The sequence below is a fragment of the Cariama cristata genome, unplaced genomic scaffold, assembly GCF_000690535.1.
Source record: "Cariama cristata isolate BGI_N322 unplaced genomic scaffold, ASM69053v1 scaffold422, whole genome shotgun sequence".
Taxonomy (NCBI): Eukaryota; Metazoa; Chordata; class Aves; order Cariamiformes; family Cariamidae; genus Cariama; species Cariama cristata.
In genome coordinates, this window is record NW_009602984.1 from 27,885 (window position 1) to 42,934 (window position 15,050).

Genomic DNA, 15,050 nt, shown 5'->3' on the forward strand with positions numbered 1-15,050 from the left:
GCATCTTCTTACATAGGTGGATACTCAGGACAAGTAAGAGAAATGTTTTTTAGGTTTTATATTTTTAGTTTTGAGTTACTCTAGTTGGACTTTAATCTTAACTACAATGAACAGTAAAATCACAGCTTAAAAAAAAAGACTGACGCAAAAAGCTGTATTAGACTTTGGATGAAATCTACTTACAGTAGTACTTCAGCACCAAAAAGTGGGCAGTTAGGCTGATAGATGTATTTACAATTAAATGATATGTCAAAGTCTTAAAATGCTTAGTTATTTATAATGAAATCTATACAAAACAGTTAAAAACGTGTTTTTATATACATTTGAAAAAAAAAAAGTATTGTCTTCATTAGCAGAATGTATTAAAACTGGTTCTCTTATCCCATCTGAACCCAAACCTCTCTCTGTGGCTTGTAACTATCACAAAAACCCAACGTATTGCTTCAACAAGCCAAGTCATAAGGCTAATTTCCCAAACCTACCACTGTATATCGATTTAAGCTTTTAAACTCCCATTAAAAACAGCATGTAAGAGTAAAATACAGATTTTTAAAAGCCTTAGCTCACTTTTAAATCCAGAGGTTCAACTTTGAAAGATGCTGAACCACTTATCCCCAATTTTGAAAAACTGATGTATAGCAAAATGCATGCCCCCCACCCCATTTGTATTAGAATTAACACACCTGCCTGTTTCACAGGAACTTTTTAAACAACTTGGCTTCACTTTAAATTTTATATTTCAATAAATAATCAAAGATTAACTACAGTAGATGGGCATTTCCTGTGCTTATGACACAAAGAAATGCCTCATACACTGTTACCCTACTTCTTGTAAAGCATGAAAACAAAAATCCACTAGCAAATCCACTGTGCTACCAGTTAGTGATTTTGCTTCTTCCCAAACATTCACCAACAAGAATTTTAAAAAAATAAACTATATTTTTAGGCTTATGAAAAAATCTTAACTCTGAAGTGAGCACAAGTGCAAGAAAGCTAACCAATTCCAAAATTCCTGGGGCTTTTCCAGCACTGTCAGAGACACTTTTTCTCTCACATGCTATTTAAAAATACAAATATTTATTAAACTTTTTTTTTTTTTTGATGGTGTTTTGCTCAACAGCTAACAAAAAGACACAGCAAAATAATGATCCCTTTTCACTGAAAGCCATTTCAGTATCTGGGCAAGGGCTTCAATAGCACGAGCTGTAGAATTTGCTGCAGATTTGCTTTTTAACAGGAGTACATTCCACTGTCACAGGTTTACTAAATCTTGGTAACTACATCTTTTTTTTTTTGGAAACAATTTTTAAGATGCAGCTTTTGCAATACCGTCTTGTTAAAACACACTGATGCTTCAAGGGTCCAATGAACAACTCTAATATGCAAAGTGCTCTAAGACATCACAATACAAGGGCATCTTGGATACTCAAGATCCCAAGATATTTTAAAGTGCACTCCAGTGTCCCAATTCCTTAGGATTGTTCAGCAGAACTTTGAGAGGGGCTGGGCTCAGTGCCGTCCTCAGTGCTACTGTCCACATCTTGCTCCATTGCCGTCTCCTCATCGTCGAGGCGCTGACTGGTGAAGTTGTTGAGCTCCAGGAGCCCGCTGGGTTCCACTACCACATTGGAGCTGGAGTGACAAGGGATGGAATAGTGAGGGATAGTCTGAAAAAAGGAAAAAAATTAAGTTTTAACATACAGAGTTTTCACAAGCAAAGGCATCTGCGCAAGCGCAGGTACTCATGCAAAAGGGATATTCGGTTTCCAAGAGCAATTCTCCCTGGCTAAGGCCCATTGCACAATACTTTACATGCGCTAAAGCTTCAAAGCACCCATTCACCAGATTAGGTTGTGCAAGATAAAATTTGAATAATCTTGCTCTTAAAGCATTGATCTTGGCCTTGGATCTTCACTAGAGGTCCGCGACAGCATAATCAACAGCTAAACCACCAATGCCCACCGTCCATCATTCCTCAAACGCAAAGCAGAGATAATACTTTCTTCAGTCTTATCTTTTTCAGACAAGTCACTCAGATATAAGGACTACGTTTTTTGTACACAACACAAGCTCCAGCCCTGCTCAGAGCTGCAGCAGCACAGAGGCTGAGGAAACACAATGGATCTAAGCTATTTATTTCTGCTTATACTTTCATAGGTCCTAGAAACTAAATCTACAACTTTATACAACTGAAATTCTGGGCAGTATTCTACTTTCGAAACAGCTTGTAGCACGCCACAGTGACAAACAATACAGATTCCCAAAATACACAGAATTGAAGAAAAACAGAAATAAACCTTTGTCTATTTAGGGAAATAAGGACCAAAAATGAGTACAAAAATGATGATTTCTGAAAAGGTGAAGTTAGCTGCAATAGAGATTTTACAAAGTAGCATGAAAAATTTGAACGCTCCATACGCAAACTATTTCCCACATCACAAGTGTTTTCACTGTAACACAAATATGATACACAATAAAACCATTTCCATCCACGCTACCGTGTGTGTGAACACATGCCAGCTTGTCTACAAAGATTCATATCATACCACTATGAGTCCTCAGAAGACTTAAATACTTCCTCAGTTGACATTCTGACCATGTATTACATCATAAAACATCGTATTTAAGACAGCAGAATAAAGGAAAGCATCAATCAACAGTCAGGCAATGACTCAAAGCATTTAGGTTAAAGATCAATAGTCATTTTATCTCAGAAGTGGCAAGACTAGTTATAAGTGAAGTTAACAAGCTTTCTTCTGAATCCAGACCTTATTTACCGAACGTTCCCAGTAAGGAGAATCCCACTACATTTTTCACATTAATTTTATACTCAGAGGTAACATTAACAGATACTATAAAAAAATTCTAGATTACAATTCCATAGTAAGTGTCGAAGGTCACACTTTTAAGCATTTCAAATAAAAGTACTTTGTAAAATTAGATAGGCTTGGTTTGTTTTCTTCACAGAAAAAGAAAGGAAGACACCGAGGACACAGAGAATGATACAGCGCTAGAGAAACTCAAGCTCAATTTAAGAAGAATCACACACTTTGGAGTAGTAATCTGTACAAGCACAAGAGTAGAAAAAGAACAAAAACTGGGGAAGGAAAACAAAAATACGTGAACATTGTTCAGTTGCTATCATCACATTAGACATGAGTTTGCTCTGCTCAACCTTTGCCTTATTTGCTCTGGTCTTCTCTTACCTGGGTAAGAATTTCTGATGAACTTTCTTCAGCTTTCTTTTGTGATATATTCTGAATGTGTATAAACTGGTTTGTTGTAGGCATTCCTTGTGCATCGAGTTTCCTCTCTGTTAAAGTAGGACCAACAGCAGGAGGACTTGAACTGGATTCTGTACATGTCTGTTGCTGGGGGATGGAAGTTGCCGTCATCCCTACTGCAGTCACCCTCGGCACGTGGGTACAAGGTGACGACGACTCTGCTTCACTAGCAAGTTTACTAGTGGACATGGCCTTGTTTGGGGGATCCGCTATCGTATGTTCTATATTTGTATCAATCTGAGCTTCCACCATAGACACTCTCAAAATATCTGCTACTGCTGTCTTCGCGGATGCCTGCATGGGAAATAGGCTGGTAACTGGCAACGCCAGTTTGGGCACAGAACTGCCACCTGCTACCTTTGAAACGGAAGGAGGCTGATGCCCCTCAAAAGTTATCTTTGTAACAGTGGATCCTTGCGTTATAATTGGATGCTGCACCTGAAAATCAAATTTTTGTTGTGCATGTTACAGCTAGACTTTTTTTTTTTTAACTTGAAAAAATCTAATCATTATTTCCAAGGACAGTATGGCACAAACAACATACTTGCTATTAGGAAGACAGTTGAAACTCAAGTGTTTTAACAAAGGAATTAGCAATGATACGGTAACAGTTAATTAAAGCCTGGGGAAAAGCAGCTTTTTAGGCTGCTAGACAAGGATTGTAGCAGTATAATACCACAGCAGCCTCGTTTTCCTTTGGGATTTACATCCCCACATGATGTTTGTTAACCCTCTTGTTTTCACATATACTTCTGAAAAGGCCCCCCCAAAAAAATTGTATTTTTCTCGAGTTAGTTAAAATACTTTTTTTTTTTCCCCCCTCGCGTTCCTCAGTCTTTACATTTTCCCCTCCCAAGGAAAATCAAATTACTCCTGTACATTAAAGCCATACAATTTCAGGAAGATGTAAACTACAAAGGAAGACGTACAATGGAGAGCCTTAGGAGACTGCAGTGTATTCATCTTTATTTCCACAGAAATAAAAAGTGCTACGGGAATGGAAATTAATAATGTGTTGTATCTAAAAATTCAAAGAAGATAATTAGGGACAAATTCCATGCACCATTGGTGGCAGAAATTCATAAAAACTGTCCAACAAAACACGTTTGTGAGCTCTATGGATTTCTCCCCTATAACATGTGCTTCTCTTTCCTAGTGTCAACCTTCTGATGGAGTAATTAATACCAGCGGAATGAGGAGTTCTCTCTTGCCAGGACAAAACACTGCTACAGCAACAGGGTTGGCGTTTTGATTTTTTTTTTTTTCCTTGAACAGCGACGTGTTATTTTGCATGCTATCAATATTCCGTTACCTGGCTTGCTGGCTGTTTCTCTGAAGAGGCAGGTAGCTGCATTTGACTCTGGGGGGGTTGGGGTTGCACGTAGATTTTTTGTGCCGTTGGTGCCTGTTGCAGTTTGGGCAGCTGCTGCGTGGTTTTTACTGCAAGCACCTGTACTACAGTTTGCTGTGGCTGTGCCACTAAGGTAGGGAGTTGCCTTTCTTTGGCCATCATGTGGTGTGGGGGGTGCTGTGCATCTGGTTTGGTCTGTGCTTGCTCTTGCTGCAGGGGGGTTAGCTTTTGATGCCTTATAGAAAGCTGGGGCATTTGTGGGAGTTTGTGCTGGATTTGATCGGCCTGCAGGTGGATTGTCTGCTTCTGCTTAGTCTGGAAACACTGCAGAGTTTTCACTTGCAGTTGAGTCTGTTCCAGCTGTGGCTGACTCAGTTTTTGCTGTTTTTGTGCCTGCGATTGTGTCAGGGCAGATCTGTAAAACAGGCCAGTCTGAGGATCTAAGGTGTCCACCTCTTCCACTTCTCCTTCCTCAGTTCCAAGTTGTTCGCTGTGTTTGGTAAATGCAGTGTGACTGCTTAAGGCCTTAATAAGAAGAAGTTAGAGCAAGTTAGTAAAGAGAAATATAAATTATAAGCATACACAATCTAAAATAATTTTTCATGTTTCAACTGGACTACTTTCACTTATTTTACCATTACAGACTCCCAATTCATGTATAAAAAGATACCCTTACATGGAGATTCCACAACACGTAAGCAATCAATAGCTATTTTTATCATGTTAAAATGTGGTATGTCTCTATGTGACAAAATTAATTGCATAACTAATCCTCAGTGGAGATTATGTAGCCCTCGCACATGTCAGACTAAGGTTCAAAGCCCCTGAGGTTGCATGGCAGTTGCATATGAAGCAGCAAGGATTAGCAGGTGGTTGAACCACTGGCTCCTCATTAAAGCCAGAGTCTCCCTGCACAATAAATTCTTATTCTGTCTCTTGAGAGCCTTAGTCATCTTCACCATGATTTCTTCTGCAGCTCCCCATATACCTACAGTCTACCCTATTTCAGCAGAGATCCTCTCTTCTTCCTTCCTCAAAATTTTATTCCAATTTTTCTTGGGCATAGCACAAACATTGTTTGATTTTTTGAGGGATCTGAGGGAACAAGAGATCTACACCACTATGCTTTGTATACCATGGTATAAGCGTATTGATAAATGGCCTTAGCAAGATGAAGCAGCCTACTCCAACACCTGTGAAAATACACTCTCCAAAGTGTGTTTATAGCCCTAACACAGTACTGTCCTGTTCCATAGCTGAAGTTCCTAGAAGTTTAAGCACTGCAGAGTTGAGCAGGTCTTGAACAAAGGCATCGGAGTGGCTTCGGTAAGATTTCACCACAAGCTGCACTGGGATCCTCACAGTACTGCTCTAAACATGATCTTACTTTTTGATTCAGAGAAGTTTGCCTATTCACAAATGAAAGCCCTCAAATGAAAAAGACACTGTGTGCTCCACGTACTGACCAGATTCTGCTTCATCCCTCTTCCCCTTACGCTAACATGAACATAACCCAAAGAGCCTAGGTCCTTGCGATACAACTTACAGAAAAAAGCAGCTTGTTGCTGTTGAAGAGATTGCATACAGACAGCAAGAACTCCTCTAGGAAGCATTATCTTCTCCACAGTGGCTGTTAATACCTCTTACTTAAGTCTCAAGTAATCTTATTAACTGCTTCCCTTTTATCCCGCCACCCTCACCATTAAAACACGCAATATTAAAATTAAGTTATTAATTTGCCCTTACACTTGGCAGTGTAACACTGGCAGTGTAACAGTAGCAGCAACACAACACATTCATTCAAAACAAGCCCTGGTCCTATATAATTCCTATAACCTACTGCTGTTTATAGACTGTTGGGAAAAGAAAGGGTACAACCTGCTGCATGATATGGGTAATTGCGCCTGTGGAGGATGCGGGGATAGATTTCACCACAACAGAAGTCTGCGTTGCTGTCTGCGACTGAGCCACATGCTGTAGCAGAGTCCTCTGGGGCTGAGATGACTGCTGGTGGGGCTGGGACCGATGACTGACTGCAAGTAAAGAGGTCAGTGGCACTTCTCCAGAACTAACTGCAGTAACTTCAACTATTTGCTTTGCATTTAAGCTTCAACTGAAAGCATACATGACTGAAGTAAAGATCCGAGTATGAAAAACATCTTTTACTGTATGCTAGCTTCAACCTTAAAGTATAGATCTGTTCTGAGAAGCCTCAGGGGTTTTGCTTTTGTCTCTAAGTAATCACACTTGATCCAAACCTCCTCTGGCCTTCCTCTCCCAACACACCAACTTTGCAAGTAGAATTCATACTCTATTTTCAGCCAAGTTCTTTATAGAGCACCAGCACAAGGTATTCTGTAGTTTTTACACTGTTAAAACCAACTGCACAATTGACTGCAATTAAGAACAGCAAGTCTTGCTCACTGAACATCTACCACTGATAAATGGCAAGAAATACTCTCCAGAGCATAGGCTAAATTTGACAGATTAGCAATCTGAAAACGTTTAGTTATTACGAAAGCAAGTGAGGTTGATCAGAAATCATAGACCCCCCACCCGCCAAAAAATAGAGACGTTGTCTTGGGTCTATGTCACTTTTTAGAACAGATCCAGCATGAGTTAGAGAGCTATGGTAATGGTTCTGCAATTAAATAGTCGACTGACAGAGAAATTATCTTTTGCTGAGAAAAAAAAACCACCACACAAACCATTCTATATTGCAGTCACTGATAAGACATGCATTCAAATTACTTCATACCTGTCCATACTAATACATAAATATTTGCTTTACTTAACTTTTTAGTTATGAAATAATTAACAACTGAAGGAGAACAAGTGAAGCTTAAATTCAGTTATAACATAACAAAGTTAAAAAATTTCCAGTGACCTTCCTGAAAGTTAAAAGAAAGGTCATACTTTGAATTAATATGGTAATTTTACTTTCCCACTCCAAGACAGGAGTCGGATTATATCAATACTGGCCTGCATGCTGTGCCAGATCCGTCGTGGATATCCCCCAACAGTTCCTGCACAATTGAAAACTTCATTTAAAAATAAATTTTCTAACCTATATGGTTGTGCAGATATTCTTCCGAATGTGAACCAATACAGTGTTGTCTTCCTGAGTCTGCAGACAGACAAAAAATGGTGACACTAAGATGTGTGAACCGGTCCCTTCATCTCATGAGGAAGCACATGCTGAATCCCAGCTCCCAAATAGATTAAAGTGTGCCTAATCCTTTGGTCTAGGCGCATGCAGATTTCACAACAGATTATAGACTGTTTACTTAATCTTACCACGGAATTTTTAGCAGAAAATATAGCTACATGGATTACTGATGAATCCCGAGAAACACAAATTAAAACAAAGAAACACTCAATTACCTGCATTCCCTGCCAGTGTTCAAAGAAACTGGGGGAAGGGACAAAAATCAAACACCAAAATAACCAGTTTTGTGCTGTAGCAGAAACTGCAGCTACTCAACCCACAGCAGCCTGCATTTCTCTGGTAGATTACTGTACATCAACTCCAGGTTTACAAAAATTCCAGTATTTCAAAGAGTAAACACAGCTTCAAGGAAATTTTTAACTTTTGTACTTTGTATGGCTTCTAAGCTGCAGAAAAGGACTTAACCTACTGTAATTTCCCATCCTCCCTGCAAAGGGCCCTATTTTACATCAACTGCAAGACCCAGCAAAAACTGGAACCTTGAATAGAAGCTCAATGCACAGTATCTCTGTCAGTGAAGATAACTGACTGTTAATTGGAGATTACTTTAAACACTATTTACTGTACTTTTGAGTTTGTTTTTAAAGAGATCCAAGGGAGCATGACTCAAACATTCAAAATTGAAGCCAGATACAGTAAGTGTTATTTAAAAGAATAACAATAACATCCCCCCCAAGCTCCATTTTCAGACAACTTAAATTTTGACCATACAAAGGATGGAAGTCAGGGGAGGAGGTACAGAGCAGGCAAATGAAAAATGAAAATATCAGATTAGACATTTAACACTAAAAACACTGGAGTTACAGATACATACTCATACAACTTAATATAATCAAGTTTTATTCCTCTTTTCCAATGTGGATTTTCAACACACTTTTGCTTTCATTTTCCAAAGTAGGGAGACCAATAACATGGACTTAAGAAATTAAAATAGAAAACAATTAATTTGATCCTCTCATGAATGTATGGGAAGTGGCTCACACATGGTGTTCTGGCGTAGCAGGGAGCATCAGAGACACAAGGGCATCAAGGACTTACAAAAAACGGACAATCAGATAGAAAGGGTCAAGAGTTTAAAAAGTTAAGAGCTGAATCCCAACCATAATTTCAATTTGAATAATTTGTTTTAAAAGTGCAAATTTATCAGTTCAAAGCCTTCTAGCAAATAAAGAAACTGGGGACTACATCAGCATGCTAAATGCACATCTGGCTTAAAAACCTACTTAGATCTGGTAAGCAAGTAACATTTGGCAAATATGGGTTAAACTAACTCAAAGTATGACTCCTCTCAGTATGTACAAAAACATAGCATACAGTTCCTGTAACTTCATTTTCTACTTCTTCCTTACTAGATATTTTCCTTGAAGACAAGTGGGACAGTCTGTCCTCTCCATCAGATCAGGGAACAGAAAACCTGTTCTGCTAGGATGTCTTGAAGCAACAACCTTTTGTTTCAGTTAAAAACCTTCTCCACTGTGCCCCAGAAAAGCAGATGCAAACTCTGTTCCCTGCACGGGGTCTCAAGAGCAGAAGAAAAGACTCATTTCCTCTACACCAAATTATAATGAAAACACAAGAATGAAACTTGTTGTAAGAAAATTTGAAAATTAAGTCCCCAGACTTCAACTGCAAACCCATCACCACACTATCTTAGTCACTTACCAGTTGTGATATATTCAGCAACTAATTCTGACTCTACTACAGCAATCGATGGACTTTCTGGAGAATGCCTCTTTTCTTGGGTCATCTGAATTGGGACAGCCATTTGGCTCAGGTCAATGGTAGGCTGCCTTGGCTTCGATTCTAACTTTTCTTTCACTGCTTTAGAAGAAAAGAAAAACATAAAATAAGTCTCCAATATATAAACCTCCATAATAAAATAAACCTCTATTATAAATGCAAAAGTTTAATTAAATAGATAGTGAACATTATATAACAGATTCAAACAAACTGTTACAGGATAAGAAGAAAGGAATCAAGCTGATTCAAGACAGGTGCTTTTCAATTATAAAACTTATTAAAAACTGCTGCTTAAGCAACTACTAAGCTTTGAAGTTCTCCTAAACAACCACATGTATTTTCACACCTGTTGTCTGCTGAAGTTCCAGCAAAGCTTTTATTGTGGAAGTAGCTGACTGAGATTCACCGGATACATCCTGGTAAATTATTGTAGGGCTTGTGTCCACAGCAATTTCATGTTCTGACCAATCTTGACTTCTTGAAGCAATCACATGGACTACAGGCTGAGAATCTGTTTGCAAAAGAACAAAGGCACATCGAGTCATCGTAGAACCATCTCAGGTTGGATGTCTTTTGTCCAACTTCTTTCTTTAAAGCAGGGCTATAGTTCAAAACTAGACCAGGTTACTCATTGTACATAAGCCTTTTGAACACTGCCAAGGACACATACTCTCATTCCGCAACACTTTAGTTTTTATTACAATTGACTCTTGAAGTAAAACACTGCTGATGTTATGAACAATTTCCAGCCAAAAGAAAAAGATCCTGTATCTTAGTTGTTTGTAAAAGCTTTGGTTTGAACAATCGAAGTTCATCAGGTTTCTTTGTATGTTGAATTTGCCATGGATTGAACTCTTTTTCAGAAGGTTTTAGCAGTTCAGGTGACCAACTTGTATTCAGCATTCTGAATTAACAGCTCCTAAATTTTGCTAAGTTCACTGAATCTTCAAAATGTTGTAAAATTTACTTAAAATGGCAGCACAGACCAACAGTTACAGAATTATATAGAAAAGGCAACTGAAAGGCACATAGGTATACATGTTTCATAGAGATATTTGCTTTTATTTGATGCAGTGATACACCCTATGGTCACTCCTGACCAAAGGCTGGGTGTTATTTATGCCCTATTATTTATCCTCCTCTACCACACAAAGAGCTGCATCCGTATCATGGCTTGAAGCCATGGCAGCATCCCCATCAAGACTAAATGTCTGACACATGTCCTGATGCACATATATGTGCCTATAAAAGGACCAAAACTTGTTGTTCACGTGACAGCTTTAGTCATGCAATGAATGGAGAGATGCTTCAATACACTCAGGAAACAGGGTGGCAGAGAATGGGTCGCCAAAATAAAACTAAAAAAAACCAAACCAAAACAACCAACCCTGCTACACTTATTTCTGGCAGACTCCCCAAAAAGAAGGAACAGGCTGCAGGCCACAAGCAGGCCACAGCAAGTCAGAGCCCAGCAAGAAACCATTATGTCTACTTTTCACATAGGAAATGGAGGTATACAGTAAATAACTCATAAAAGATAAATAAAGCCATAAGGGAAGTGAATAATGACAGTCACTGCTAACAGATTAGGTGAAAACTTGTTCTAAAAGGAAACACAGTGAGTCATATGAAATTGTGCAGCACGCTTGGGAGACAGTCCATTCATATTTTATGCGATGCTAATACACACCTTGGGAGCTCTGGGAGGACTCTGTAGATGACGAGCTGCTGTCAGTGTAGGTTTGTGGTTCTTCTTTCACTTCTGGGAGAGATGAGTTTCCTGTCTCTGCTACCCTTGATGCCTGCTGTAACGTTTCAGTCACCAGCTGCCTAGTTTGTTCACTCACGACTGTTGCTTGAAATGTCACTGGCTTTGGTTTTATGAGAACCTAATCAGAAAGACAAATTTTGTATACAGTAAGAGATCTAAGCAATCAGAGTACAAGGTGCTGCTCAAATAGATCAATGTACAAAACCTACATAATATTCATAGTTTACTGAAAAAGTCTACCTATAAATTCAGCAGCTCTGACTATTAAACCACAAAGCCCAAGTAAATGGTAATGCATAAGAACATAATTCTTGCTCAGTAATTTGGAGTACTTCATAAACCACTAAATAGTCACTTTTCAGGGCTGGATACAACTCTAGTACAACAAGAGAAAGCTACACAAGTGAGCTGGAACATGCACTGCACTAGTAAGGACAAGCACCTCTCTTCTGGAGCCCACAATAAATACAGTCTTGAACAATCAGGACACGCAAAATATTACATCTGATAACAGTTTCGTTCTTTTAAATACTAAGCACAACCAGAGAAAAAGCTGAAACTGAAGGCGTCCAGAAGTAAGTCAGATTCTCTGTATACAGCCCCACCAACTACACAAGGTTGCAGGGACAGCCTGAACATACATTAACCAGCAAATAACTTTGATAAAACCTCAGATTTGATGGATGACCCATGTCCAGACTCTATGTCTTTATTTCTTATGATCTAGCCATTAGCTCTAAGACTTAAACAGGCATCTAGAGCTATGACCAGACAGTTTCAGCTATGTAAAAGGCTTAGTAAATCCTTTTGGCTTGCGGTAGGCCTACAGAAAAAGCTGACAAATGTGAAGACTGTGCTCAAGAAATCTGAATCAAGGCCACCTCATTACACCCCTAACTCTCATTCCCCATAGACATATATCAATCCTGCAACAAATGCAGCAACACAGTGAAAAATTATTTACTTCCCATTAAAATTCAGGGGTATATTTCAAGACAGAAATGGGTCCTCACTGTACCTGTGTTTTCCCTTGCTGACCATAAACAATTTTAGTTGGGATGATTTTGGTGGCTGGCTGGACCGTGGACCCTATTCCTTTTGGCTGTGTAACAATCATTTTTGTGATGGGTCTTGTGGCAGTGATGATAGCAGGTTTTGCTCCTGCTGGCACTGCCTGAATAGTTTTCTCCCCCTGTAGAGAAGTCAAAGTTTACAGGTTAACTTAGTGAAATTCTTCAGGGAGACCCATTTCTCTAAAAAAATACACAGTTATAGGTGAGCATGTGTACCATGACATCAATCTGCTGCTGCTGCAACTAGACTTATTTGATACAAAAAGTCTTCAAAGACCGAGAAGATAAAACTCTATGGCTTTGAATGGAAAAGCTACCAAAATCCCCTTTTCCATTACTTTACCTTTTGAGCAGCTCTGAAGAGGTGAAAAAAAACGAGTAACTAAAAGATACTGACAAGTTTTTTGAAGCTGCTTCAAAGAGTTCACGACAGTTGGAACTTTCCTCAAATCCTTCGCAAATGTTTTTTAAAAGCTCTTATTTCTATTAACACTAAATTTCGTAAGACATCTACAAAACTTGAATTGAGACTCTAAAAAGAAATTATTTAAATATAGATCTTTGTATTATCCTCATGACCAAGACGTTAATTACACAGGGACTTTTTTTTAAAACTCAAAGTTCACTTAAAAAATGCAGATTCACAGCTGTTTCACAGGAAATATTTGACTATGGAATAGTGCTGACATATGACTAGACTCCTCATAGCTTAAGAAGAGTGTGCTTCTTTTTAGCTCTGCACAGTAACAAACCAGGGATAACATTAGTTGCCAGTTCTTCCAGTATTCCTACCAATTGCTGTCAAGTGGCTGGAAATCCCAAGAACCATACTCTTTCCAGAAATATCATCACATTCTGGTCATTCCTACTGTGCAACATCACGAGACTTTCACTTGTGTGAAAACACAGCTTTAAGTTTTGTAAACAAGGAAAGTTCAAAATAAAAAAAACCCAAACTATTCCTAAAAGGTTTACAAAAACCCCTCCCTACTCCACTCTACTACTCAAGTAGACTTTTTAAGATTGCATGATTAATGCATTAAATCTCACAGTTTTTATTTACTAGCACTTATAGGTAAACCCGGCTGAAGCTGGAAACTTGATTTTGTTCTCAGTACACATCAGGGTATCCAAAAAATAATTCAACAGTATAGAATACTCAGGTACAGGATCTTACAGTGTTACACACCACATAGACTGAAAAGCGGTACCTTTACTGTGAAGGGTCAGTTTATTTCTGCCCTTTACATCTGAAAGACAAAGGGCTGGAGATGCAAATTTATAACACAGAACCATGGTTCTCACTAGAGCACAAACTGGGCAAAATTCTAGTAATTTTCTTCCAGTTAATCCCTTCAGGATTACAAAATTATTAATCACAGAAAAGAAGCAAGGTCAAAAGTTTTTATTTTCCTTTAATTTTGAGAACATTCCCAGCTTATTTTAAGTATCTTTCATACCCTGCAAAGTACACTTGACTTTTCAAACACCCCTGACATTAAGGCATGATGTATCTGTTAAGGAGCTCATGCACAGTTTGCTTTTAATAGGGACTTTAGCAGAATGAATGCAGCAGCCACCACACAGCCTATCACCTGGCTATTGACTTGAGACTTGAAACTCTTACCCCAGCATTCAACAGCGTTGTGACAACATTTTTGCCTGGAAGCCCTTGAATTGTAGTTCCTTTTCCAGTAGTCTTTTGCACAACAATCACATTGGGTTTGGATGTCATTGGAATTGTAGTGATTTTGGTTGTAGTTCCTAAATTTTTGTGGGAAAAGAAATAATGTGCAGTTTATCACATGTACACTTCCTTCCACTGCAGAAGCTGGTGAGCTATATAGGAATCATTGTATTTAAATCTGACAGCACAACAATAAAAAGGGCAGCATCTGGAATGGGAGTTTATGTCACCCAACTCAACATACAAAGATTAGATGCCCACCCTACAAATCTCTCACCTACAGTAAAAACAGGCATGCCCAGGACAGTTCTATACTAGAACAGTCAGGTCCTTCTCACAAATTACAAAGCAGACTAATACAGCTTTTCTCAGGCTAACATGTCTAACTTTTCAAAGGCTAGAATTAGGGAGGGATAAGGATGTCGCTAATACTCAACTCAAGGCCCTATTTGCACAGACAAATATTCTTCTACAGATAACCTCTGCAGAAGAATCTATGTACCAAGAATGTATCTGCAGTCAAGAGAAATACCAGCTCTTTCTGGCACTGAACTGTTGTAATACAAGTGACAAGTAGTGGATTGAAAGAAGGGAAAAAGAAAAATATGCTATTGTTTTATAATCAGTTCTTAAAAGTTAAGTTTAGAAGTATGTGGGGTTTTTTTCTTTTTATGAAGAGCTGTGTTGGGTATCTCTGTTCCTCTCCCAGTATTTAATTAGTTCCATTCCCTGTATCAGGTTTCTATTTACCTGCAGTGACAGGTAATTCTGGTCAGCTCTCCACAGTCTACAAGAGTACATACATCGATATGTAACTCATCAGTGTTATCACACTGCCATTTCAGTATCTACTCACACAGGTTTTTATCAACATCTTCCACTTTATCCTTGAAGAAAGTACCAGTCACAGCAGAG

At 38.7% G+C, this 15,050-nt stretch overlaps 1 protein-coding gene across 1 annotated transcript in view; it reads right to left on the reverse strand.

Moving 5' to 3' along the window:
* Positions 1-1,284: 1,284 nt before the first annotated feature.
* Positions 1,285-15,050, reverse strand: part of LOC104157569 (chromosome unknown open reading frame, human C11orf30) — a 37,910-nt gene continuing 24,144 nt past the window's right edge. The window contains exons 14-22 of the mRNA XM_009694962.1: positions 14,076-14,212; positions 12,394-12,567; positions 11,295-11,493; positions 9,951-10,115; positions 9,527-9,682; positions 6,514-6,668; positions 4,597-5,160; positions 3,207-3,722; positions 1,285-1,667 (exon numbers count right to left, since the gene is read on the reverse strand). Coding sequence (XP_009693264.1) covers positions 1,473-1,667; positions 3,207-3,722; positions 4,597-5,160; positions 6,514-6,668; positions 9,527-9,682; positions 9,951-10,115; positions 11,295-11,493; positions 12,394-12,567; positions 14,076-14,212 — 2,261 coding nt within the window. The 3' untranslated portion in view covers positions 1,285-1,472. The remainder of the gene's footprint in view (positions 1,668-3,206; positions 3,723-4,596; positions 5,161-6,513; positions 6,669-9,526; positions 9,683-9,950; positions 10,116-11,294; positions 11,494-12,393; positions 12,568-14,075; positions 14,213-15,050) is intronic.